Below are 27,544 nucleotides of genomic sequence, written 5' to 3' on the forward strand. Positions count from 1 at the left end.
TTTACCTCTGCGAGCAATTGAGTTTGCTTCTTGCATGGAAAAAATAGAGTTTTACAGTCTTTGTGGCCTGCATCAAATTAGGTAATATGGATTTGTATAGTGCTGGGTGAATCTCAAAAACATCTGAGCTTAGGTTTACTTTAGAGTAAGAATTCGTTGATCTGCCCAAACCTCTCTGTTCATGCACCTGCTGGCCATGCTCATGACACCCCTGCTGCTTATCCTTTGTGTTCCAGTGGAAAGAGCTATCATGGGCGTTTTGCCCCTGGCGCACAAGGAGACACGCAACCTCTTCCTTGCTGCAGCCATGGTCCTGCAAGGGGTTACATCCAATTGTCAGGGGCCCACAGCAGGGAAATCATGTCCTGAAGTCCACAAGGGGGTGACACTGGTTTGCTCTCTGTACAGTAGAGGCCCCTATGCTACCTGTAAGGCTAATCAGGAAGTAACACTCTGTAGAGCTCTGATTAAATTCTCAGATAAGTCAAGTGTCACCCCCTTGTGAGCTTCAGGGCATGACTTCACAGTTGTGGGACCCTGACAGGCCATAGGACCACTGCTACAATCAGCCAAAGGCACACTGGAGTCATACGCTCTCCAAAAGTCCAAATGAAAAAGGTGTTGATTCTTCACATAATTAATTAAAAATATAATGAGAATAAAAAAATCTGGTCCACTGGGGATTCAGCAGTCAGAGCACATCCTTCTGTCTCCATGTGACTCATTCATTCTTGTCCATCCTCTTGAGCTATACATCCCATCCACAAAATGGCTTCCTCGTAGCAAACTATCTTACGCTTTTGGCTGGAACCTGCTTCCCTGAGGAAGCAGCTCACGTCTGCTCTCTTCCTGTCAACTCACCTCTCCATGTGTGACACCGGCTTCAAGTTTAGCTGAGCCGTGACACACGAGCTCTCTGCAACTCCCTCATTGCCAGTGCGTGTCCTATTTGCCCTATCAAAGTCCTTTTCATCAAAACTTAGAAGCACTTTGAAATTGAAATGTGTTGACCTCCCCAACACAGGTTCCTGATTAATATCACTGAGAAATAGACAATGTTTCCTTCTAGCGAGGGAAAAATAGTTTGCCGCCCATGGATGGTATCTACTTTCAATTTCAATCATTAAGGTATTAAACATTAGGTAAAGGAGCCTACATTAATGTGCAGAGGGGAGGATTTGATCACTGCACAGCTTACAAGGAAAATAGATATGGCAGACTGAACTGTAGCTCAGAGCTCTCAAAGTAGAGAACACAGGAACGAATTGGAATTAATATCTATCAGGAACGGAGTGGCAGAAAGGCTATGGGATATGGGTAAGGATTGAGGGAGGGGGCATAGGGTGGGGTAAGTAAATTCAGCAGCAAGACAGAGGAGAAAGAAAACAAAGTCTGGATTCAGAGGCTTGGCAAGTTCTCCACTCATTGCTCGACCCGTGTTTAGCAATTCTGATGTGCTACTGAGCCGACAGCCCAAGCTTGGGCTGACGATTCTCCCTCAGTCCCTCTTCGGCAGGCAATGAAAGCAGGCTCCACTTTGAAAATTTTCCCCCATCATGCAAACTGACACAGGCATGCTTTTCAAAAACCCACAGCCAATCTGTTGATCATTACTTATTTACAAAGGCCTTCGGGCAGAAAGTCCTGTAAAAACCATACTTGATACGGTATACACTAGCTTTTTCTGCTTGTGGAAAAAAAAGTACCCCTAAGGCTACCTCAAACCATCACTTTCTATTGCACATAAAATGCACCGTGTAACACTAAAGTATTTAATATATATGGTATAATATATCTACAGGAAAGGCATTTGTGTAGAAGTATGTTACCCTGTATTTGGTAATTTGATGTTTTGCTGAAGGCTATGACTTGAAAAAGCCTGCACCTAGTACAGAGGACCTGTCATCTCAGTACCCAAGAGCCAGTAGAATAAAGAAGTACCCTTAAGCAGCAAAACTTTGACATAGCTTTGAAGCATATGAAAACAGTATAACTCCCCAGAATTATTATTACTCAAGATCAAAGAAATGAGGCATACTTTACATAGCAAACAGGGACAGTGCACTCAGCTACAAATGTTTCAGTTCTCTCTGTCTTTTAAAAATGTTTTACTGCCCTAAATTTAAGGGTTAAAGAGGGAAGTTCCCACATTTTTCAAGCTTTAAACAGGTACAACTATTAGTGCCAGATAAGAAGATTACTCAAAGGTGAGTAAATTGAAAACAAAGCTAGCATGACAATGGGCGTCATAAAAACGAGAAGCTTGGCAGAATGCTCTTTTTATTCTTCTTCGGAAACTGTAAACAAGCATGTAAATCAGTGTCACAGAGGCAAGGCTGTGTTCCCAGGAAGGCAGAGAACTTTTAACGATACATTTAACAGAAATAGATGGTCAATGGGGGAAAAAAAAGACACAGCCGGGTGCATTTTCTTCAGTGAATCAATCTCACTTTTGGTCCTACAGTTAAAATACAGATGAAGAAGACGTAAAAAGTTATGTCCTTGCATATGCCCTAAACTGTAGGAATGATAAACAGAAGAGGATGCTTCCTGAATTGGCTGAGGAAATTCCCACTGTACTGACTGAGTTACCGGGGGAGAGGGAAAATCATCTGACTCTGTAACTGTTAGGAGAACATGGCTGCTACCATGAAGCAGTGAACGGTGCAAAGCAATACATGTATGTTACAAATATACAGAAAAAGCATGCATGTGTGCCTGTCTCTTTAAGTGTATACAGACACATACACTAGAGAGGAGTCTGAGGTATGATACTGAGATCTGGAGATAAATTTAAACTGGAGTTCCATCCTGGCCCCTTCCTTATGTGTAGACATAAACAGAGTAGAACAAGTTGCCTGTAGAGAACTTGGATGTAAGACAACTCCATTGAGCCTGATCTTACACCCATGGACTATGACGGGAGAAGAGGAAGGCAGAGAGAAAAGTAGAATGAAAGTGCTATATCACGTCAATGTAGTACAGTAACCCAACTGCAATTCCAATTGCAGGGAACCTGATCTTAAAGGAAAATTGCCCTATGGAAAGGAATTACTTTAATATAGGAGAGTTTCCTTATTATAAAATACTATATATCCAACAACAGCAAGGAAATTTCATTAGCAATCACAAGATGTTTTTATCATCCACTTTCAAAGTATGTACTATTCTTAAAAAAAAAACCCTCTGTATTTCATAATTAATATTGCTTTTAGCCTGAGTAAAACTGCATTAGTTTTGAACTTTGCTTCGGCAAGTACATAGATTATTAGACTTTTTTTTAAATTGGTCAAAATCAATTAACAGAAATTTGATTTCAATCGACAGGATAAAAGGAAGGTAATATTCAGGTTCATTTTTGATTGTGATGATACATCTCACATATGGCCTTAAGTACAGAAAACAGTACTCCGAGGGATTCCAACAAAAAGAGAATTGCCTGAGGCAAGCTAACCACATGAGTTCCTCTGATTGGTTAGTGCTATCATTAATGCCACTGCTGTTTAAGAACTACACATGGACAGGACAGGGTGACAGCTAAGACTTTAAAGCCTATGTATTTTTCAAACAGCTTTTCAAACTGTTTTTCATGACAGAATTTTTTTCAGCTCTATCATTAACTGCTGACAAGCTGACAGAATAAATACTTCAGCCTTTCAGAAACCATCTAACAATCTTTTTCTTCAACCCCCTCCTCCCCTTTTTGAGGAAGGGGGAGGTGTAGAGGAAGTAAAGAAGATAAAGATATGAGTTTCTTACAGTCTTACCTCATCAGTTTGGGTGAGGAGTTGGGTGAATTTCGCATGCCTCCATTTCGCTGCTTTTTTTTGGGTGACAGTGTTGACGGTTGTTCATCTTCAACTGGAAATAGAGGCACCTCATGAGATTAAGGACCACTCTGAATGCATATACGAAATACAAGTGACATAGCAAAGAACACACACTCAACGTCCATTCACACACTGATACTTCATTACTAACTTTTTAGGCCCAACAGTATAAAAAATATCAAATGTGTTAGTCAAAAAGATCAGGTTGGAGGAGGAGGGAAGAAAACCAGGGTTTTGAACACAGACGTTCAAATTGGTTTCATACTTCTAAACCAAAAACAAAAACAAAAAAAAGGGTGTGTATGTCGGGGGACGGCCTTTATGTTATTCTCTGAGTTATTTTCAATTAATCTGTGCTACTGAAAAGTAGAATTAGTGCTTAGCTATACAGACAGAAAAATAAAGTACTATTTGAAATACCAACATCATAGCTGCCAGCCTGCTTTTGCTAATGAACCAGAGACCAACTGGTTCTTGATTCTCACATGCCAGACAACAGAGTCTTCATGAAGAGATGTAAAATATTCATCAATGCCTTGATGTTTAATGTTGTGGTTAGTCGGGATTGTGAACGTTGCCCGCAACTGTGCACAGATCTCCAGCACAACTCAGACCTCATCACTCCACCTTTGTCACAAAGGGGAGCTGTTATAACAGGAATGAGCAGAATATGGTGGAATGGTAGTGAGGGATAGCACCTGTATAACAGAGGATCCTTGTAGCAAAGGATCTTTTAATGAAGATGGAGTGCATTTTAAATGAAAGATCATTTTCCAAATGCAAAATCACTTACGATTACTATAAAGTGTACAGCAGTGGATTACCTATCACATAATGCTATTTGCTTTAAACAAGCACATTTTTCTAACAAGTTATATGTTAATATTAACCTTTATCATTTCTGTTTAAGGGATAGCTACTGCATAGGATAATTAGCACACATAAGTATTATGCTTGCTATCAAAGGGAATCATCTGTGAATGGTGGTTTCTCAAATTCAGACTAACGCTGTAATATCAAGAAGGAAAAAATAGTCTCTTTTCCATCCCATAGTTAATTGAAAAACAGACTAGAAGACAATGTAACTGAGGACTAAGTAGCTGTTACCTTAAAGATAAAAGGAAAGAGATTAGTCGTAGCAGCTACATTAAAGGAGCTTAATACACATGAGCAGTGCACAAGCAGCAGCTGGAAAGAAAATCTATTTGCAATGAACTATACTGAAAAAGAAAAAAGCAGACCTAGACATGTCACCTGTTCTAGATTTATCTGAAAATGAATTAAACAATATCCTTCTGCAACAATCCTCTTCTGACACTATTTTCTTACAGCCCGCATTCTAGCTTGTCATGTCTGTCTTCCGGAGTATGTTATGGAACTTCATTTTGCCTTCATCAAGATTACAGGACTGGGCCCTGAAAAGGCAACATTGCTGTCTTCTTAAATGACCTAGCATTGTCTAACAAATCCTGGGATTTTTTTAAAGCCGCAAAACACTGAAGTTATAGTAGTTGTCGTTAAAACTGAGTGATGAACAAGTGACAACAAATAATTTATTAGACCAAGTCAGACTTTTTTTTTCTGTTTAGAGAACATCCATAAAGAATATGAAATTTCCTCAACATTTGACCATTTCATTTTTTGTTTTACAAATCCACAGCACAATAATCATGAAATTTGTGATCTGATATTTGACATTCACATTTCTAACTCTGCTACCTAGTTGTGATTCATGAGATAAATCACATAGTGAAAATTACTGCTCTTTGATTGGCTGAGAGTGTAAACATTTCCTTCATGAATGCTGAAATGTGCACATTTACCCGTCTCTGGCAGAGTTGGTTGCAATAAAACTTAATCACTTCAGTATCCTGTTGTTTGTAAACTCTCAGATTTTTTTTAGCAGTGTCTGCCCAGCTTTACTTATATAAAGAACCATGGTTTATTATGTTCCATAACACTCTCTGGCAAGTCATTTTCTGGAAAATGGTGAAGGCTTGTTTTAAACTTGTCTGTCAAAAACAGTTATTCACATGCTATGCTACACAGGCAATAATTTGCTTTTAATACATATACTGGAGTCTCCTGTTCTTTATTGGATATAAACAGTTAGTCCAAATCATATGGACTCATCACTTAAGTGATTAAAGGAAATAACCACGCACAATGTTGCTTGCAGAAATCGCCTACAAATAATATATTTCTCTCTGCCAGTAAATACAAGCTCAAAATTCATCTAAATTCATCAGCTCCCATGGGGCTAGAAAATTTTTTATTAGAAATTCAGTAATATACTATAAGTAGAGTACATCTTTATACCTTTGTCACTAGTATAAAAAAATCTGTACCCAGTAGTAGCATTTGTAAAGTCTTAATTTGATATAGACCAGCTGTAAGGATATTGTATACAGAAATATTTCTAACAGTGCAAAATGCTATAAAACTATTTTTCCAAGACTCCAGTTGATTTCAATGAGTTATGCTTGCTGTTTCAAACATTAAAGTTAAGTCCAATGAGAATCTTTTATTTTACATGGTCTAGCATTTGTTTTTTCCAGTCCCACCAGATGGTATTATCATGCTGGCCAATTGTAAAAGTAGATTTTATTATTATTGCCTTCCAGAATGATGGTCTCTACAGTTGGATTTCCTGACCAAATGCACAGTTTCTTTTAGTGTTGTACTTATAATAAACAAGCTCTTTTCTTCATTAAGTATCCATCGTCTTTATGCCGTATTATTAAGTTTACCTGCAATGTTCTAGGGTAACATTCTCACAAGTTAATACCTTTTAGCAAAGCCATCTGAGACACCTGATTTCTGTACTAAAGCTGTGCCTTGCTCAAATAAGGGAGTCATTTATTTTCATTGAAGCAATGAAAGATCATCTAATTGAAACATGTCACATTTTAATCTGGATTTTGTTTTTAAAAGAAATTTGTGTACAAAGAGTTTATAGTGCAGCTGTAGTTTGGAAATGTAATTTTACTTCCTAAATGTGTGTGGGTTGAGGGGTGTGGGAGAATTATATGAAGCTGAAATATACAAATGGCGTGTAATGAAAACCACTACCTATGGACTGGTTCCCCAAAGAACTGCGTAACTCACAGGTGGGTTCTTAGTCATAAGTAGGCTATAAACCATATTTAATTATTATCTTTTATATAGTCTATTAATTTCCTATGTATTTCAAGAAAGGTAGAACTAGCAAAACTTTTAGTTCAGCTATAAAATATTTTCATTTCATGGAATCTATTTCTGCATGAGAGAAATAAAAATTAAATTAAAGTGAATCTTAAATGTATTCACTTTCATGAAAGACATCTGTATTTGAATAACAGGCTGTGATATATGGCAACTCAACACTAAAGTTGTTCATTTAACTTACTGCTTCTGTTAATGAGAATGTGCCCCTATTTTTTAATATTTTCAATTTATTTAATGCTGTGGGAATTGTATTAGAGTGCAGTCATGCTATATTATGCAGACCTTCATTACCAGCTTTCATGAAAGTACAGACAAGTTCAGGAATTCGACATAGAATTTTATAGAATGTGAACTCAATTCAGCCTCTGAGTTCTCATAAAATTCAAGAGCTTGTTTTTGCACATCCCTAAGTATAACACTTAATATACTGTTGTAACAATCCAGTGCTCGCTTGTCTAATAGGCACAGAATCTAACAGTTTTACAGTTCAGGAAGACTCAGTGCTAGAAAAATGTCAGGCAAGTCTAATGAGGCTTCAGATACTCTGGTTTATGCTGGAGTTTAATTTGAAGTTACACTGATGTTTTAACATGTTTGCTTATTCTTGAGTAAAAAAGGATTCATTATTTCAATGACATAACCTCCAGACAATGTTCCATGAATTGATTTAAGATGTGCTGGTAATTTTAACAGCCGTAATGCAGAGCTGAACATCTGTAACAACATATTACTTGACTTTTATCCTCATTTCTTTTTTAAGCCAAATAAAGGAAATGTCTTCCAGAAACAGTGGACAAGTTCATAACTTTTATTTTCTTATTTCGTTGCATTAAAAAAATAGTATCAGTCTCTTTCATTGCCTCAGCAAGGTCGCTAGCAACCAGTTTATGGCTTTTGTGGACCCCCAAAATGAACTGGATTATCTAACAACCTTTAAACTACCAAACACTATACAAATTGGAATACCTAGGAAGCTTGTTACCTAGAATGCAAATATTTTAAGCAAAGAAACCATAAGAAAGATAAAGCATCAACCACCCAGAAGCATTTGTTAACTATCTTGTTTAAGTTATTAATCACCACATCTCAAGAAATCCACATCTGTAAGCACTTAGAGCATTAGTAATGTCATTTTCACATTTCACTCCAAGTATAAAACCATGCACAAGCCAATCTGTACTGCCTTATACATCCAGCTAAGGGGCTACCTACAGAGATCTTGGTTCAACCCAGGATTTTGAGGGTGGTAGCAGTATTTTACAGGCAAACTGAGTGCCCTTTGCAATCTACAGAAGGTAGATTTTCCATGCTCAACAGAACTCAACAAGTTAAGGTGCACCAGCGAGGGACTGTTGGAGAGAAAGAGGCTCCCTTTACGGTTATTAACAAGTGGAACAGGTTCCAGGATTCCTTCAGTGGGCTTGGCACCAACGAGTGAATTAGTGGTTGCATTCTTGAACTGAAATGAACATTTTGGATAACTTGATCTAGCTTCATTCTTTACTTCTAAATAATAAGAAAAAATGTAAATTAATGTTTTGTGTATTAAAAAAGGTTTCAAACCACAGGCTAAACAATGCTACTACAATGTGGAATTATAGATTTAAAGTTTAAACTATCAGTTTCCACAGCTGAAGTATAGCTTTATACCTGCAGCCTTCTTAACATTTTCTAAAAATGCCAATATATAAAATCAACCCTTAAAGATGATAATATGGAATAATCCTTTTATAAGCAATAATCCTCCCCTAGAGGATGTGTGTTTGAAGCAAAACCTATTTCCTAAAAGTTGATACAGATCTCAAGATTTATGAGCTCGTAGATGATGTTTATTCCCTTGAATGTACTGAAAGTGTCAGGGAATGTGTAGTCCCTCTGTAGCTATTAAAGTGAAGAAGAATCAGAAAAGAGGAAAGGTCAACATTGTCAAACTTGTGCACCTATAGTTATGGACTGAAGTCCATATTTACACTTTTAATTAAAAGTGGCCTGATTTTCAATGGAGCTAAACACTAGCAAATTTCACTAACTTCAAAGCACTGCACCTATACAAATAAGATCAACGAATTTCAGTGCCCAGATGTGGTTTCAGTTTGGAATTGTGAACTTTATCTTCTGGTCTTTAGAAGAGGAAATATTAATTTAACATAAACAACCCATTAAGTTAAACCTTTAATCAACGTAACCTTCTGCAAAGAACAGCGTAGAACATGCTTCAACCTTGCAGTAAAATAATGCAGCTACAATCGCCTATTGCTGGTTTCAATCCAAAAGACTATCACAGAAAAGTAGATACACAGGGTGGGAGAGGTAATATCTTTTATTGGTTCAACTTCCATTGCTAAGAGAGAAAAGCTTTCAAGCTTACACAGGGTATTCTGAAGAACAGTTCTGTTTTAACCTCGAAAGTTAGTCTCCTCACCAGTAGACGTTGGTCAAGTAAAAGATTTAACCTCACTCAACTTGCTTCTCTAATATACTTGGAAAAACTGCATGTATCTTAAGCCTGGTCTACACTAGACCAGGCAGGTTGGTTTAAGGTATACAACTCCAGCTATGAAAAATGGGTAGTTGGAGTCATCTTACCTTAAGCCAAGCCATGGTGACATTCACACAGCGGGAGGCTGACAGGAGCACACACAACCATCTTCTTCCCTTACTCCTCGCAGAACAAGGTGTGCTGGATGCCAGTTATTGCCCTCAGCGTTCAATTTACAGGTCTACATTACACCTGCTAAATCAAACGCTAGGGAAGATTGACCTCTGCAAAGTTGATCTTCTTTCTAGTGTAGACATGCATAGAAAAGTAGGTAAGCATACCCTTGAGCTGGTAAAATTCTGTGATGCATTATTACATTGCCATAGCTGGGGAACAACTGGAAGGAAGAATTTATGGGCTTATTTTGCCACACTATTCCCCCGGCTTACAAAATTATGCACTAAAAGAGAACAGACTGTTTCAGAGGTCAATTATGTTTTTTACCTCTTTGCTCAGTTTACCATTAGCAGGAAATGTGATATATGCGGGACACTCAGATACCTGCCAATTAATTCCAAGAGATAAAGACCTATCTTGATCCCCAAAAGCTTATCATGCATGACCTATGTCAGATTAATTGAGTATGCACTGATTATTACAATTCAACCACTGTAGATTTACTGAAGTACCCATTTGTCCAAGAAGGGTCTCTACATGTACAGGTAGATCCAACTCTTTTGGCTGTGGATGAAAATATTTAAAACAATAAACGTTGGATCAGAACTTAATAGCAAGGAGCAGCAAAAAAAACAACAACCCTCTTTTCACGTTAAGAATAAATATGGTCAAATACTAATTGATAAGATTACAAATGGATTCTAAATTGTTGGGATCCAATACAAGACCTCAATTAACTAAAATCATGTGCAAAAATTTGCATATTACACTGAGCGGAATACATTCTCAGGGAATCATCAGACATACATTGGACAGATTGCGCTGTTTGTCAAACCTTCCACTTCTGGAATTTCTCTACTGACAGATTTTCTCATACTAAAATCTATCCAAAGAGCCTACTTCTCTTTGCTGGTCCATGGAGCCTTGCACTGATTTGAACACTTACTAAAAGACCGCAATCTCATTCCATTTTTTGTCCACGGTCAATAATGGTCAATAGGATCCATAAGAAACTACATTTTTGCATCAAAATACTTGAAGTAAAAAGGAGGGAGGAAAAAAATCTACCAATAAGCTTCTTAAACCTTTCCAATCAACTCGTGTGAGGACCAGCCCAGTTTTGGGGGAGACAATTCCAGGGCATAGTTGGCTTTGGGTGCTCAGATCCCATGTTGCTAGATAGCATAAATGCTCTCATAGTTCTTATCATTAGGGATTTATCTCCTGATATTCAGCCTAGATTTTCCTTGGCTAAAATTCACTTTATGACTTCCAGCTTCATCTCATACAACAGGGGTGGGTAACCTTTTTGGGGTCAGGGCCGCTGACTCTCAGAAAAATCAGTCAGGGGCCACACAAAAGTGAGGAAAAAAGAGAAAACACCACAATCTCACTTGATGCTTGATGTGGCCCCCAATTGAGGACACTCCTCATATTTCCCTTGCACACCAGAGCCAAAGGGGTCCAGGCTAGTAGATTTCGTGGCCCCTCATAAGCTCTGGAGTCGGGTCAAATGAGGTATTCAATGTGTGCAAGAGAGAGGGCTGCCTGGAAGATAGATATTTGCCTACAGTAAATAGGCAAATATTTATTTAATGGCAACCACTGTATGCCTCTGGGCCAACAATCCTATTAGGACTATTTTATGTGTTAATAATGCCTATCAAAAATGAGGGTCTCAGAGACGATTTATGCAGAGGTTTATTTTCAAGAGAGTAACGTGCAGCCCCACAAAAGGTCTTAGCCAAGCTGCACTCTGAAGACGACATTATCAAATCAGATTTGCCGATTGTCTTTTTTCCATTGCTATACGTTAAACTTGTTATAATTACATTAATTTGAACAATAACCAGCGACTCCTGCACATCTTTTTAAAACAACCCATGTGCTTAATTCAATGCCCATGGCACTCTCTGTTTTGTTCTTAGCTTTAATTTAAATGTAACAAGGCAGAATACCAGTACTGCTCTTTCAAAGAAATGGCTGGAGCTGGCTCCAGTGTGATTTGCCTGGAAGGGGACATAAAGATGTGTTTAAAAGATGAAGATGACGACAAATCAAAACAATAGCTAAAATAAAACAAAAATCTATCCAAACTGTTAGGCTTTCGATACCATTGCTTCATCAGAGTCCAACATATCATTTTCCCTCACAGCCAGCCATCGGCCACAGTTGTCACTTGCAGATGCCTCGTTTTTTTGTTTCGATTTAACCCACAACACATCCCTTTCATCCCTATAAAGAGTGATACTACATGTCTATACAGATAATTCTCTGTGCTTGCAGGGATAAGGTGGCTTATCTTAGCAGTCTATTAACTCCTGGTTTGAATAACTAGTTGATTCCCTGCCCCCTCCCCATCACCTCCACGCTGCCTCTTTCAACTTTCCTTTTCTCTTTAGCAACTTATCACCACACACAGCAATCACTGTTCTGCTGTAATCTGGCATTCTTTATATCTTGCTCAGCCCTCATACTCCAAGGGGTGGTGGAATACAATGACATGGAAGCTCCCTATTACTGAATGCAAATAATGAATGGGTTGATTGAGCTTCGGTGTACTCAATGTCTTTTTGGTCTGAGTGACAATGAACATGACTTCCCTCTTTCAATGGCAAGCCTGTTTACTTTCCTACCTACCACTGTGCATCAGGCAACCAAATATACCCACTGCAATTGCTCCAAACTGTCAGCTGTTGCTGTGATTCCACCCAGCACCCCCTGTACAAGACAACAGATTAACCATTAGACTAGATATGTTGAAAATATACAGCTTCAACCTTTCCCCAGCTAGCTCAGAGCAATGTATAGATGATTATTTCAACCGTCAGCTGCCGCATAGACTTAAACCCCTGCACAATAACTCCTGGATTCATCTGCCCCTTGTCAAACTTGCACAGCTTTAGTTTGAGCGTACGTAGTGTGGCAGTTTCGCTGCGGATCTAGAATAATCCAGACGGCTGCTGTCTCTTTGTTAACAGGAAGCTAAACTGATGAGTTTGTAATGTATTTCTTATCAAAAGTAGTTAAAAAAAAAAAAGAAGAAAATATACCCAATCAGTTTGGGTTGGAATTTCACATGCACTGAAACATGGTTTCATCCTAACACTTGTGTTATTTGTCAGGAAAACAAATCTTATTAAGCCCCCTTAAAAATCATTTTATATCAATGAATTATTTATTTTATGAATTTATAATTATTGCTTGTTTTTCCTTCAGTCGCATATGCAGTGAAATCATTGACTAGAGACTAAAAGGCAATGGTGCCTGACTAGATACAAGAATATTAATTTTAGAAAACGGCAAAGCAGTATTTGTTTGGTGTCTGAAATGGTAATTTGGAGCGAAAGGAAAGGAGAGCAGTCTTGTTGCCTGTGTGCCTTCCAAATTCCAAGAGAAACATTTCATTTCTTTGTGTGTAAAAGGAAACCGATATCACCTATATTGATATACAGTGCTGCCGATATAAAAGCAAGTGAGTCTCACTGACAATCAGTTTGTGCTATGTGCTAGAAGATAAGGAAACAAAGATCCAAGAATGTCAGGTGTGTACGGTTTCTGTGTGTTTTACAAATGGCTGGCAATACAGAATGCACTTTGAGCCTTTGCATACGGTACTCTCCATGAAACAACAAGACCCAAGGAGCCAGTTATTGCTCTTGTGGCGGAGGAGGGGCCTTTTATCTTGTGACTAGAAACATATAAAATTGATTGACCTTCAAATGAATCACTCCAACTCTCTTTTTTTTTAAAAAGCAGGCATCTGCTGTTTAAATGTTGTATTAACACAACAGTGGTTTTCCCTCTTCTAATTCTCACAGCACAAAAGTGATTGTTCAAGAGAGTTTTTTTTTTTAACTTGAATGCTCTATATAAGCAGTTAACTCACGTGTGAAATGCTGGTAGGTGAAATCATGTTATGTATTATAGATAGTGGCTCTGATCTTCTATTAAACCAAGCGAAAGTTAAAATATATGGGCTTTTAGGGTAAGGCAGGTACATACTTTGGCGCAATGAAAGATATGCTGCAAAGACACTTGATTTAACCTTAGTCTGGCCTTTTATTTTTTAATCAAAAGACTAAGATTTTACACTGCATGTTGCCTTTAATATATTTCTTTAGGGGTACGGTAACCCCCTAAGGATACTGTAGAGCTTTGATTTTTCTTTGCTTAGCTGATGTTTTGGCAATAGAGTGATAAGAACAAGTATCTGTGGGAAAGCATTGATAACACGCTGCCCTTGGATTAAACTGGAAAGCAAAGTGAGGAACTAGGTTAAGGCTGTTCATTTTAGAGCCTGTGAATGTCTCTCTCTCTCTCTCTCACACACACACACACACACACACACACACACACACACACACACACACACACACACACACTATTTTTATTGACCTCAGTGGGCTTTGGATCTGGAGCATTAAGCTGTTCATAGTTCATGCTTCGGGGAGCGAACTGATGAAACAGGGCAGAAAGAAAGCTTTACCTATTGCACAGCATAGCTTAGGCACCTATATAGACTTCAGGTGTAGGACAACACCAGAGGAAGGACACTAGACTAGATAGGTCTGGTATGGAAAATGCTGTGTTCCGACACAGTGATATACATCATGGCGCTGCTGTGTGCGGAAACCATCCCCCTTTTCCCCAACACTGGCACACAGTGAAAAGTTAGAACTAATATCTATGAAATCCATAATCAAATCGGATATGAATGGGAAAGGACTAAAATCTGAACCAAATATCCATACAAGTATAAATAAGCCTGACTATAAATTATCTCAGTTTTTCAGATGCCCCATTCCACATTGACTTCTCAATTTACTATTCATTCTGTAACTATTTATTCAAGCCATTTAACTGTTATTGGCAAACTGTCAAATGAAAAGTTAAAAAAAAAAGAGGAAATTTTCCTCTTCTGATTTAACTGTCCACTTGACTTTCCCACGTATCATGGTTATTGGAAATATCAGTGAGGTACAAAAATGGCTCTTGACTAATTGTTCTTTTCCCATCCCTATTTCAAAAGTCTTGGAATAAAAGCTCCTAAGTTCCAGTGTTCAGAACAGAACTCCCTCAGCACTACAGGCAATTTGTTCCAGGTCCACCTCTTTTGAGAAGACTGGTAAAAGGAAGAGAAGCAAAGAAAACACTGTAGCTAGGTAATGCTGAAACATAAATTCTCCAATCGGATACATAGGGAACAAGTATTCTCTCAAGTAGATTTTACATGCTGGTGTTATATAGGGTCATGTTATTCCGGTACCTTAAATGGTAGGCAAGAGCAACAGTGACAGAGAGAAATCTGCAAGTGGATCTCCCAAAGACTAACTTTGACAACAACTTAGGGTTGCCAGATACTTTCACACAAAATACTGAACACTGGGGGACCAAAGTTATTGAGCAAAAAAAAGAAAAAAGAGGCACTGTGCCTTTAAATCCCCACTCTCCCCAGTCCTTCCAGACCCTGCTGGATGCGGCAGGGGAAGAATGTCCCCGATGGCCTTCCATCTGAGAAAAACAGAAAATACCGGATATTTTCCATGTCCGGTATTTTCTGGGTTTTTTTTTACCAGACAAAGGCCACAAATACCAGACTGTCTGGGCGAAAACCGGACACCTGGCAATCCTACAACTTCTCACTGGCTTGTAGCCATTAAACTATCAAGCATCCCTTATCAAAAGGATAGGGTTAACCCATGGTGCTGAGAGATCTGGGGTTTTAGTTGTAGCTCTACTGCTGATTTATGATGAGAATTTGGTCAGGTAACACCTGTCCTGATGCTTAGTTGTGTTCAGCACTCACAGCTCCCACTGAGGTCAACAGGGCAGTCATCTCTATGTACCTCAATTCTTCTATATACAAGATAGTCCTATTAGTACCCATCTTTGTTAAGTAACTGGAGATTAAGTGCATATGAAAAGTATTTTTGATAAGGATAAGTTGAGATTGGTCAATGTCTGATGTATTGGACACACACAGAGGTTTCTTCTATATATATATATAAAATTTCATATTTCTGTGCTTTTTTATTAAGTAAATGTACAGTATCTATAAAGGAAATTGTTGTTCCTTTATGAGTGGTCCTCTGGCATTTCCCTTCGCGTGAATCATATTAAGCCAAACATCATGCCTTTTTTTGGCTCCCTTAAGGGTATTATCACAGGCAAACTGTAGTGTTAAACTTTTCCACACTCATAGTCCTGGACTTGATGCAATGGAAATTATCCTCGTCTTAATATGTTGCAAGCCAAAGCATAGGCTTTGACCCACTGCCTTGGAGAGGGTTTTGACACCAGCTGCAGAGGACATGGAGGAAGAAGCAGTAGCATTAGCAAGAAGAGACTACAATTATGTCATTCTGTCAAACTGTCCTGTTATTCCTGCGAAGTACTCACTAATGGAGGTTACCCAGGTGTAGTTGAATATACTGCAGAGTGATCAATCACTGTTAAAACCATGGTCAAAAACTGTGGTCAAGAAACCAACCAACCAAAGAGGAGCCTATCTTTAAAATGAACCTCCTATGCCAATCCCACAACAGTGCCTGTGGTGCAGTTAACTGTTTGTACTCTTCCAGCTATCGTATTAATATTCAGTGGGGAAAATAATATAAACTTGTATGTCAAGGACGACACTGAAAAGGAGAACAGGGCCCTTGGTGATAGCTTGACTCCTCTGGATTGAGAAATCTTGTGATTATAGCATATAGCACATCTGACAGGAAAATAAGGTTATTTAGTGCATAGGAAAGGGATTCTGCAATATTCACTTGCTTACTTCTCCAGAGGAGAGCCCTATAAATCTAATCTAGACTGTGGATGAAATTGTTTCCTTTCTAAGAGCAATGGGAAGTGTAGATTTTGCCTTAGAGAAACCTAATTAGAGTCATTACTTTGTTTTCCAGTGCCAACTGCCAATTTTTATCTACTTTTAAAAACATATATTTCCAGTAAAATTCCAATCACTATCTTCTGGAATATATAAACTGAGGAAGTAACCTGTACTTTTCCCCCAATTATTTCTGCCCTCATTGAAAGCATGTTGAGGGGGTTTTCCTTAACAAATGGAATGGATAAGTCCTATTAACCATCTTAACAGCCTCCTGACAGTAAAAGGCCATTAAATATGGGGAGTTTCAAGAGAATTTAAGGGATTTATGTCCATTATGTACCTGGGAAATTTTCCCGTTTGTTTTTCAGGGCTTTGCCTAGTCTGTTTTGAAACATCACTATTTAGATAACTTTGCTTAGGTTCTTGTCCCAAAGATTCCCAGTGCCTCTTTCTGAGTGTCTGATTTTGCCTTTTTTTCTGCTTGTTTCCCACCCCAATTTTTTCCTTCTCCTTCTGCAGCTCCTTGCTGCCATACTGAAGGGCAGATAAATGTATGTATCTCTCAGTGATGACCATGCTATAGTTCACATCAGCAAAAAGAGGTAAGGAAAGCTTCCTTCTGGCCCTCAATAGGAGCCTGTTCTTATTCAAGTCAATGGGAAAACTCCCTTTGAGTGGAATAGAGCAGCATCAAATTCAGTGATCCCAGGGCTCTGTCATGCTAAGGCCCAGTCTACACTAACCCCTCCACTGCCGATCAAAGCTACTCCACTTTAGCTACGCAAATTAAGCGAGCTCCGAGCACTCTCCCATCGATGCTATCACATCTAGGCAGACCAGATAAATAGACAATAAGTGGATTCATTGTTGCAGTGTCGAATCCTGGCGTAGTGGAGACAAGCCTGGAGCCGCATCACTCTTTTGTGATGCAGGGCTTTTTTTTTTTTTTCTCTTAATCATGTGTGGGTAATAGGTTTTTTCAGAAACCTTCATTAGCCAAGCATAAGGTTCTGTTCAGATGTTTATATAATTCATAAAGCCTTGTTGTTTTACGTATGTGAATGTATATTGAACATGTATTCAAGTTATGTGTATTTTTATTCGATTGCCAAGTAGCATCTGACACATTAGAAATTATTTTTTTCTAAACAAAATTAATTACTTAAACATTTGATAAAAGCTTACAGGATCTTGTTTCCTTCTCAGTTGCTATTTTATTTGTAAGCTAGCAGCCCCATCTGCTGGTTATACTGAGTTTCAAACCCTTCTGTGGTTTTTCTTCCCTGGGATCTATGCACAAATAAATAGCAGTATTTCTCAGCTGATGTTATACATTGAAATGGTATTGCCAGGAGGCAGTATTTCTAGCACATCGGCTGCAGTTTAATAATACTCCATTACCTGCAGTATGGCTTTATTAAGCAGTGAATGTTAATTGTTGACAGACCAGTTCTAATATGTGAAACACCAAAAGCCATTAAGTAAACACCCAAATACATCATCTTGCAGGAATAGTCTATTGTATATGTTGACTTGATTTCTTATGAAATAAACTTAAATACAGTTTAAGACATGAAGAAATCAGTAACGTATGCCACTAAGAAGGAACACTCTCTTTATCAATGATTCCAGTGATGTATTTTACAGACCTCAATATTATGAAATTATTTTGTTTTCTAAACAAACACCCCTACAGTAGAAGCATCATTTAATACATTTACTAATAAAATGAACACCCAAGACACACACAACTAAGATTAAATCCATAAAATGATAATAAAAATGATAATCAACCAAGCAGAACTGGAACATAATTCACTGATATGGAGAATTAGAGAAGTTCAGCATGTCATTTTTAGGTAAGCGATGGCAAAGGAGAGGAGGCAAAGTAATAATAGAAATGGCTATGTGATAGCTAACTCTGATTATATCTGCAAAAGCAACTGCACAAAGAATTAATGCTAACACATCTGCCAAGCGTACAGTTGTTTGGCTAGAACTGATTATTGCTGGGGAGCAAAGAATCACAATTTCTTAAGAGTGAAAAATAAAGTATATGCTGAGAAATCTAGTGGTGATAACTAATGACAATGTTACTTACAACGGTGATTTGATCTCCAACAGAAAAAGTACTCTAAAGGATGGATGTGCACAGCAGGGATCATATTTTTCTTACAAAACAAAATAGAATCAAGATGCCTCTGTGAAATAAATTACCGTTATACATTCCCACTGATTAGATCTATAACAAAAATATTACACTGATAACACTCAAATACCCACAGAGGGTAGGGCCAGACTACTTAGTGTCATTACATGAAGGAAATGGATGACATTTCACATATTGCTAATGGGAAGCTAAATATAATTTTATAATATGGAGATTACATCTCTATGTGGGAAAGAGCAAAAAAACCAATACAATACTGAAACCTCCACCAAAGTACATTATTTGAATGGATTATTTTTCTTTTGCTGTTGTAGTTAAGCAAGTAACTCCAATCTGCTTATTTGACACTGGCAATGGGCAGAAGTGGGACTCTTTGGACAAGTCACAGCTCTTCACAAGGAGCAGACTGCGTAAGGAAAGTTCGTTCTAGATGTGTATTACATGGGAGTGTTTGGTTTCATTAATCAAGCTGGGGTGAAAATGCGGACCAGAGCATCAGGAAGTGAAGGAGAGAAGGAGGTGGTAGCATCTAAGGGTGTGTCTAGACTACAGGGTTTTGTCGACAAAAGTGGACTTTTGTCGACAAAACTATACCTGCGTCCACACTGCCTTTGAGTTATGTCAACATAATGTTGACAAAACTCAGCAGTTTTGTCGACCTATGTAAACCTCATTCTACGAGGAATAACGCCTTTTATCAACAGAGTTCTGTCGACAGAAGGCATTATTGCATCTACACTGTCCTTTGTGTCCACACTGTTATGTCAACAAAGCGGCTTGCTTTGTCGACAGAACTGGATGTAGTCTAGATGCTCTTTGTCGACAGAAGCTTTGTCGACAGTATCTATCGACAAAACTTCTGTCGACAAAACCCTGTAGTCTAGACATACCCAAGTTGAAAACATGGCACTGAGAGAGGGGTGAGGGAAAACTGTGGCAAGGCCCAGGACTGCCACAGAACTGAATTAGCAGCTCAAGTTATCTAGACAGATCCAAAGAGAACACTTCATTTCTCTGTGTTACAGCTCCTAGAAATGGCCCTATAGTCTGTAAGCACTAAGAGTTAGGGATCTGAGTATTCAAAATTAGCAACACCCATTTTCAGAGCAGGTAGCATGAGATGGGGAAAAGACAACTGACCAAACCAACAGAAATCTGTGGGGAAACCCACTACGATCTTTGGCCACAATATTAATCCCGATTTTGCTCCCATTGAAGTGAATGTGTATTTTGCTACTAGTGTCAGTGGTATCCAGAAGCCAAGGGAGTCAACGAGGAGAAGCAGTAGCTGTTTCCAATACAAAGAAAGATACTATGCTAGCTTTAATAAGATTTAATTTGCCACAGGATGTCAATAGAGTATTGCTGCCAGATGTCTGGAGAGTGAGATTCTGAAAGCATCCAGAAACCCAGCTCTCAAGGAATCCTGACAGCTGTCAAGAATGTCATCTTCCAAGAGCAAGTTGCTTGGAGTTCTAGCTCTCAGGCATTTCTTTACTCCTGTAAAAGGAGGCGGAAGAGGGCAGACCAAAGAATCATATGCTGAAGGCGGATAAAAGCTACTTTGTATACTTACAGACTTTATAATTCCTTGAGGCCAGACCCTTAAGGATATCAATGTTCTCTGAGGGGTATGTGGGACCTGGAAGCTAGCTGCATAAGCCTGCGGGTTCTGCTTAACCAATGCCTTAAGAAATGTCAACAACTGGAGACTTACTGATTCAAAGCCAACTGCTGACCTGTTTGGTAGGAGGAGAGTGCTTTGTACAATGTGGATGAGAAAACTGCAGTACCAAAAGGAATCAAACCATCAATCCAAATAAGCTTCTGGACTTAGAAATGAAAAACCTTAGAACTCCAGAATCTAAAGGCTAAACATTTCTCTTCACCGCTCTGGGGGTGTATCTACATAGCAAAGTTATTTCGGAATAACGACTGTTATTCTGAAATAACTATGCGAGTATCTACACAGCAATTCCATTATTTTGAAATAATTTTGAGATAACTGATGGCTTATTCTGACTTCTGTAAACCTCATTCTACAAAGAATATGCCTATTATGAAACAGCTATTTCGAAATAAGGCGTGTATAGACACTTCACTTCTGTTATTTCAAAATAGACCCTTACCAGGGCCATTCTAAGTTATTCCTCCTTGGGCTCAAAATCAAGATATCACACACATCTGCATTAAGGAAGCCTGCCTCAGACTAATTTTGAGGCTTCCCTGCAGTGTAGATGTGCTATTTCAAAATCAACTATTTTGGAATAACTATTCCGGAATAGCTTATTCTGAAATAACTGTGCAATATACACATACCCTGGTGGGAGAGCATGTGTTTGGGATTACAACTGGAAAAAGTCATGATAGTACTACCTATCAAGACAAATCTGAAGGTTTGATACCACTATAATCAGTGGACTGACTTGATATGCTTCATATCTTCTGTGCTGGTTCTGCCAGGCAGGAAAAGCCAAAGTACAGGGGAAGAGGAAAAAGGCAGGGTGGGGGTGCTGGTAACAGGAAGCACTTAAAGAGTTAAAAAAAAAGAATACCAACGAAGATACTCTAGTAAAGATTATGTGGGGGCAAAAAATCTTTGTCCAAGAATTAAAAGGATAATTGCTCTTAAGGAAATCAGAAAATGTTTAGTCTTGCAAAGGATTGCAGGTGTATTTTGGATCCGGGACAGTAAGGGCATGTAACAGATTAAAAATCATGGATGTAGAAGACTGATAATGTCAAGTATCAGAGGGGTAGCTGTGTTAGTCTGGATCTGCAAAAGCAACAAGGAGTCCTGTAGCACCTTACAGACTAACAGATGTATTGGAGCATAAGCTTTTGTGGGCAAAGACCCACTTCGTCAGATGCATCTGATGAAGTGGGTCTTTGCCCACAAAAGCTTATGCTCCAATACCTCTGTTGCTACAAGACTGATAATGCACATCGAAATCATGCAGAAGGAGCCACTTGCCAGTTGGTCATAAGAATAACAGTATTTCACCCTATAGAATGTAACAGGGAGAGCAGGTAAAAGAATACAGAATCATGTAAGACCAAGAAAATACCTTTAGACCTTGGGCTTGATTCACCTTTTCCCTTAACCTTTGTGTGGCAAACCTCTTTCACTGCTTTGATCTCCTGCAAATGACCACCAAAGCGCAAGGAAAGGGTGAACTGAAAGGAAGGACATTGTAGAGTAGACGTAATTAGATTATTTACGTTGTAAGTTCTTCTATTGTGCTTATCACCTTCATATCTGAACAACTTTTCAATAGGGCATTTAGCAAAGTGACTAATAAGTGACACATGATTTGCTCTCATCCTGTCCCCAGAGAGCGCCTACGACTTACATCTGAATGAAGGAAACAATAAGGCACATCCTGTTACCAGAGCCAGAAGTACTCCTGGCTAGAGTGGTGTTACGTATTTGTTGTAATGAAATGCTTACAAGTAAAAGAGTGCATATTTTCAGAGAAACTTTTCCTTTAGCCTGCAAGTTTTTGGAGCAAAATGGGCCCCTTTCAAGGGTCAGTTTTTGAGCAAAATCAGGCCTTTTTAAAAAGCAGAAATTGGTAACTATTGCCCTGGTATAGTGATTTTTTTATGCACAAGCCAACTGCGCAAATGTGAAACTGTCATCTTAAATGATAAATAATTCAAAAATATATAGTGGGATAAACAATTAATCCTGTGTGGAATAATCAAAAACATCTTGTACCTCAAAAATAAAACATCTAATAAAATGCAGATTTAGTGCAACTCTGTGACCAGAGAAGCAATACGTTTTCCCCTATTCAGGAAAGAACAGTCAAGGTGAGAAGACAGCAAAACTCTCTGAAGAAATTTCTGATCACCTCATTGTATTATAAAATCCAAAGACTGTCCCTCTGGTCTCAAATGCTGTCTGTCTGTCTATGCATTTACTAAGAAAAATTGATAGACGAGTGGATACAGTACCAATTCCACTATCTTCTGTGAATGTCACTAATATTACTAGTGATAGAGATGTAGCCGTGTTAGTCTGGGGTAGTTGAAGCAAAATGCAGGACAATGTAGCACTTTAAAGACTAACAAGATGGTTTATTAGATGATGAGCTTTCGTGGGCCAGACCCACTTCCTCAGATCAAATAGTGGAAGAAAGTAGTCACAACCATATATACCAAAGGATACAATTTAAAAAAAATGAACAAATATGAAAAGGACAAATCACATTGCAGAACAGAAGGAGGATGCGGGGGGGTGGGAAGGGGGAGGAAGGAAGGTAAGTGTCTGTGAATTGCTGATATTAAAGGTAGGGAGAGTGGGATGTTTGTGAGTTAATGGTATTACAGGTGATAATTGGGGAAACTGTCTTGATAATGGGTGAGAAAGTTCAAAGACTTGTTAAGTCCTTGTTGGTAAGTGTCGAATTTTAACATGAATGACAGTTCAGAGGATTCCCTTTCAAGTGCAGATGTAAAAGGTCTTTGTAGCAGAATGCAGGTGGCTAAGTCATTTAGAGAGTGTCCTTTCTGGTTAAAGTGGCAAGAAACTGTTTTCTCTTTGTGATCTTGTCTAATATCTGTTTTGTGGGCATTAATCCTTTGGCGAAGTGTCTGAGATGTTTGTCCAATGTACATAGCAGACGGACACTTTCGGCACATGATAGCGTAGATTATATTTCTGGATGCGCAGGAATATGTGTTCTTGATCTTATAACTCACTTGGTTAGGTCCAATAATGGTATCAGCAGAATGAATATGTGGACAAAGCTGGCAACGGGGTTTGTTGCAAGGGAAGGTACCAGGGTTGGTATTAGTGTGGTATGTCCTGTGGTGGTTGGTAAGAATCATCTTGAGGTTAGGTGGTTGTCTATAGGAGACTATGGGTCTGTCTCCCAGAGCCTCTTTGAGTATGGTATCCTGTTCCAATATAGGCTGTAGTTTCTTGATAATGTGTTGGACAGGTTTAAGTTGGGGGTTGTAGGTGATGACAAGTGGTGTTCTATTGTTGGTTTTCTTGGGTCTGTCTTGAAGTAGATGGTTTCTAGGTATTCGTCTGGCTCTTTCAATTTGCTTTTTTGTTTCTCTGGGTGGGTAGTTGAGATTTATAAATGCTTGGTAGAGATCCTGAAGCTTCTGGTCTCTGTCAGTGGGGTTAGAGCAGATGCGGTTGTATCGAAGGGCTTGAGCCAGACGAATACCTAGAAACCATCTACTTCAAGACAGACCCAAGAAAACCAACAATAGAACACCACTTGTCATCACCTACAACCCCCAACTTAAACCTGTCCAACACATTATCAAGAAACTACAGCCTATATTGGAACAGGATACCATACTCAAAGAGGCTCTGGGAGACAGACCCATAGTCTCCTATAGACAACCACCTAACCTCAAGATGATTCTTACCAACCACCACAGGACATACCACACTAATACCAACCCTGGTACCTTCCCTTGCAACAAACCCCGTTGCCAGCTTTGTCCACATATTCATTCTGCTGATACCATTATTGGACCTAACCAAGTGAGTTATAAGATCAAGAACACATATTCCTGCGCATCCAGAAATATAATCTACGCTATCATGTGCCGAAAGTGTCCGTCTGCTATGTACATTGGACAAACATCTCAGACACTTCGCCAAAGGATTAATGCCCACAAAACAGATATTAGACAAGATCACAAAGAGAAAACAGTTTCTTGCCACTTTAACCAGAAAGGACACTCTCTAAATGACTTAGCCACCTGCATTCTGCTACAAAGACCTTTTACATCTGCACTTGAAAGGGAATCCTCTGAACTGTCATTCATGTTAAAATTCGACACTTACCAACAAGGACTTAACAAGTCTTTGAACTTTCTCACCCATTATCAAGACAGTTTCCCCAATTATCACCTGTAATACCATTAACTCACAAACATCCCACTCTCCCTACCTTTAATATCAGCAATTCACAGACACTTACCTTCCTTCCTCCCCCTTCCCACCCCCCCGCATCCTCCTTCTGTTCTGCAATGTGATTTGTCCTTTTCATATTTGTTCATTTTTTTTAAATTGTATCCTTTGGTATATATGGTTGTGACTACTTTCTTCCACTATTTGATCTGAGGAAGTGGGTCTGGCCCACGAAAGCTCATCATCTAATAAACCATCTTGTTAGTCTTTAAAGTGCTACATTGTCCTGCATTTTGCTTCAACTAATATTACTAGACCTGCTGAATATTGTGGGAATTAGTTCACACATTTGAAAGTACTAACTGGATGTGGAAGCCAACAAAGTCTAGCCTGTTCTGCATTGATGTACCTCTCACTCCATTCTTCTGCCTGCTGAGGTTGTAAGTTGCAAACATTTTGCACGCCCTTTGTTCAAGAAATAAGCGCAATTAACACTTCCTACCACTTCCACCAATAGTCTCACCAGTTCACCTCAGATGAGCCTGTTCTACCTCTCCCTCACACACACCAACATCAGGGATCTTTCCAATGATATTACACCCAGGTCATTAAAAACAATAAGGGGATAAAGTTACCATTCATGAAATAAAGTGTAGGTTTCTGGGGGTTAATTTGAATGTTACTCACAGATGGGAGGTAACGGTCCCTTGTAATGGAAGAATGCATTTGTTCTTTGATAGCTTTAGTAGCCCATGAAATTTAATAGCTGTGTCATATGAATCATTACTTAGAAATCAAGTTTACTAGCTAGGCTGATATTTATCATTAACAAAAGTGTGAGTTAGAAGTCTTCTCAAGTATATACTATTCAAAGAAGGGGCTAATTACAAAGGGAACTGAAAGCAGAAAAATAGAACCAATGCAAATCTGTTCTGCGAAGGGCTTGCTAAAAAAGTCTGATGGTCTCATGGCATATAAACAGGAAATAACATTCACTCCTGATTGCCATTGTTTTTTCTGGTTATAGCTACCGTAACGCAAAATGCTTCTCCATATTGTACCAGCTATGTCAGCCAACACATATCACCACTGGTGTTTCGAGAATAAAGGCAATGCCATGCCCGTTGCAATGCAGATGGATACGCGTTTAAGGCAAACAAAGTATTTTGTACAAGAACAAACAAAGGAAGTTGCATGACACAGCTCAGAAAAGCTGTAAGGTTTTCTAAGATTTCCACTGGCAGTTCTTTCACAGGAAACATGTTCCGTGTTTCAATTAGAGTTCAAAACGATCTAAAAACTACAGTGATTTTTAACTATTTTCCCCCAAGATATATACTTTGTGTTGTACTGTGTCACATGCGCATCATCACTAGAATTCAGAGACATTTTGCATTATCAGTATTGACTAAATACACTACCAAATATATACAACTTAGTTTATTATTCTGATTCAGATGGCTCTCCTAATATTGCACCATTTTCCATTCTGTACTAGATTTTGACCATAATTCATCACATTTCAAGCACAATCTGGAAGACTAAAGGCCAAGAAATGTGTTTTTCTCTATATTTGATTTAAAACATTCTGAGTCTATGCAAATAAATTATTAAAATCTTTCCGGAGAGTAGGAAAATAATCAATGACCGCTGCATCATGTGAAAAATTAGCATAGTATAGTCAGAGTGAAGTCATCATAGATTAAGCATTCAGTTGAATTTGGAAGCAATTTGAAAGGAGCACAAGATCACACGGTAAAATGTCCCTTATAACCAGTGTAAGGGTTAGAGTTTTCTATTGACTTTGAAACAAATTTGTTATGGTGTGATTGGGAATGTTCTCCGGTTAGTATCGGACCAGATACAACATGGCAATTAAGTTGGGAGTCTATCCTGAAAAGCAGAACTAAGAACTTCCCAGCCTTGATGTGCTTCTCAATCCTGCAGCTGTTTCTAAAAGCTTCCTCCCAAAGGCACATTTAGTATGAAATTAAATGCAACTTTGACTTAATTAACGTTTTAAATGATAATGAATACAGCGTGGATTCATAGGAGACATTTACATTGTGTTGTAAAACGAATAAAAATTTAATAACGCTTTGTTAATAAGTTATGTCTCTTCAGACCCGTAAAGCCTAAGGCAGTCAATGCTCTAGTCGAGGGTCTAAGCTAGGTTCCTAATGCAGGTGGAACAAGGATGGAGAAGACTGACTTGACATTTGCTCTAAGCCTGCTCTGGATCAAGCCTTGGTTTGTTCATAAGTACTTTATTTTATACAGTAAAGGTCAGAATTTGGGCTCAAGGCAGGGCTATGACAGAAATGTTCAAGTGGAAACTGAGCTAGCCCTGGCATCTGTCGCTTGAGATAGCTCAGAAGCAGGAGAGACGGAGAGCTAACTGGCTAGCATCTGTCCTACACCAAGAAGGTAACAGGAAGAATCTGCTGCCTGGTGGTAAGAAACTGTCAGGGTGAGTTTCATGACAACCAGCCACACTCAGGAAATAAAAATGCAAACATAATTTCTATGTCACCTTTCATAAGGTCCTCTGCTAAACTCACTCCACCGGATGCAGACAGCATCTCTCCTAGCTTGTCCCCATCAAGGCAAGCCCCTCACTAGTCACTTCCCTGTGACCCTGATAAGAATCACTCCCCAGTGGAAAGGCCTAAAGGAATTTAAAAAAAAGACTTCTTGGTCTCTTTCCTCCCTTCTCAACTCTTCAAAAAGATATGTTGCTAAACTTAGCAGTGCCTGAATCCTGCACTGAAGCTATTGTATGTATCGCTATGCTGTATTTCACTGAGCACCCTCATACCAGCCCATTGGTAAACACTGCGCCACAAAACTCATTTGAAAGGCATCTGTTTCATTATTCATATATTCTGGTCATGTAGAACAACTAGTCAGGTTGTCTTGCTTTCACCATTCTACTGGTTGACAAGGAACAGCTGGGTGG

At 38.8% G+C, this 27,544-nt stretch overlaps 1 protein-coding gene across 20 annotated transcripts in view; it reads right to left on the bottom strand.

Annotated features, from left to right (window-relative positions):
* KCNMA1 (potassium calcium-activated channel subfamily M alpha 1) overlaps positions 1-27,544 on the bottom strand; it is a 755,813-nt gene that overhangs the window by 89,314 nt on the left and 638,955 nt on the right. For 12 of the 20 annotated variants that reach the window (XM_075934723.2, XM_014569149.4, XM_014569142.4 and 9 more), the window contains one exon: positions 3,768-3,861. In XM_075934723.2, the coding sequence (XP_075790838.1) occupies positions 3,768-3,861 (94 nt within the window). Of the gene's footprint in view, positions 1-3,767; positions 3,862-8,249; positions 8,544-27,544 lie in introns of all 20 variants that reach the window. The other 8 variants (XM_075934712.2, XM_075934716.2, XM_075934715.2 and 5 more) reach the window with 1 other exon arrangement.

The sequence above is a fragment of the Pelodiscus sinensis genome, chromosome 8, assembly GCF_052426305.1.
Source record: "Pelodiscus sinensis isolate ZL-2025 chromosome 8, ASM5242630v1, whole genome shotgun sequence".
Classification (NCBI taxonomy): Eukaryota; Metazoa; Chordata; order Testudines; family Trionychidae; genus Pelodiscus; species Pelodiscus sinensis.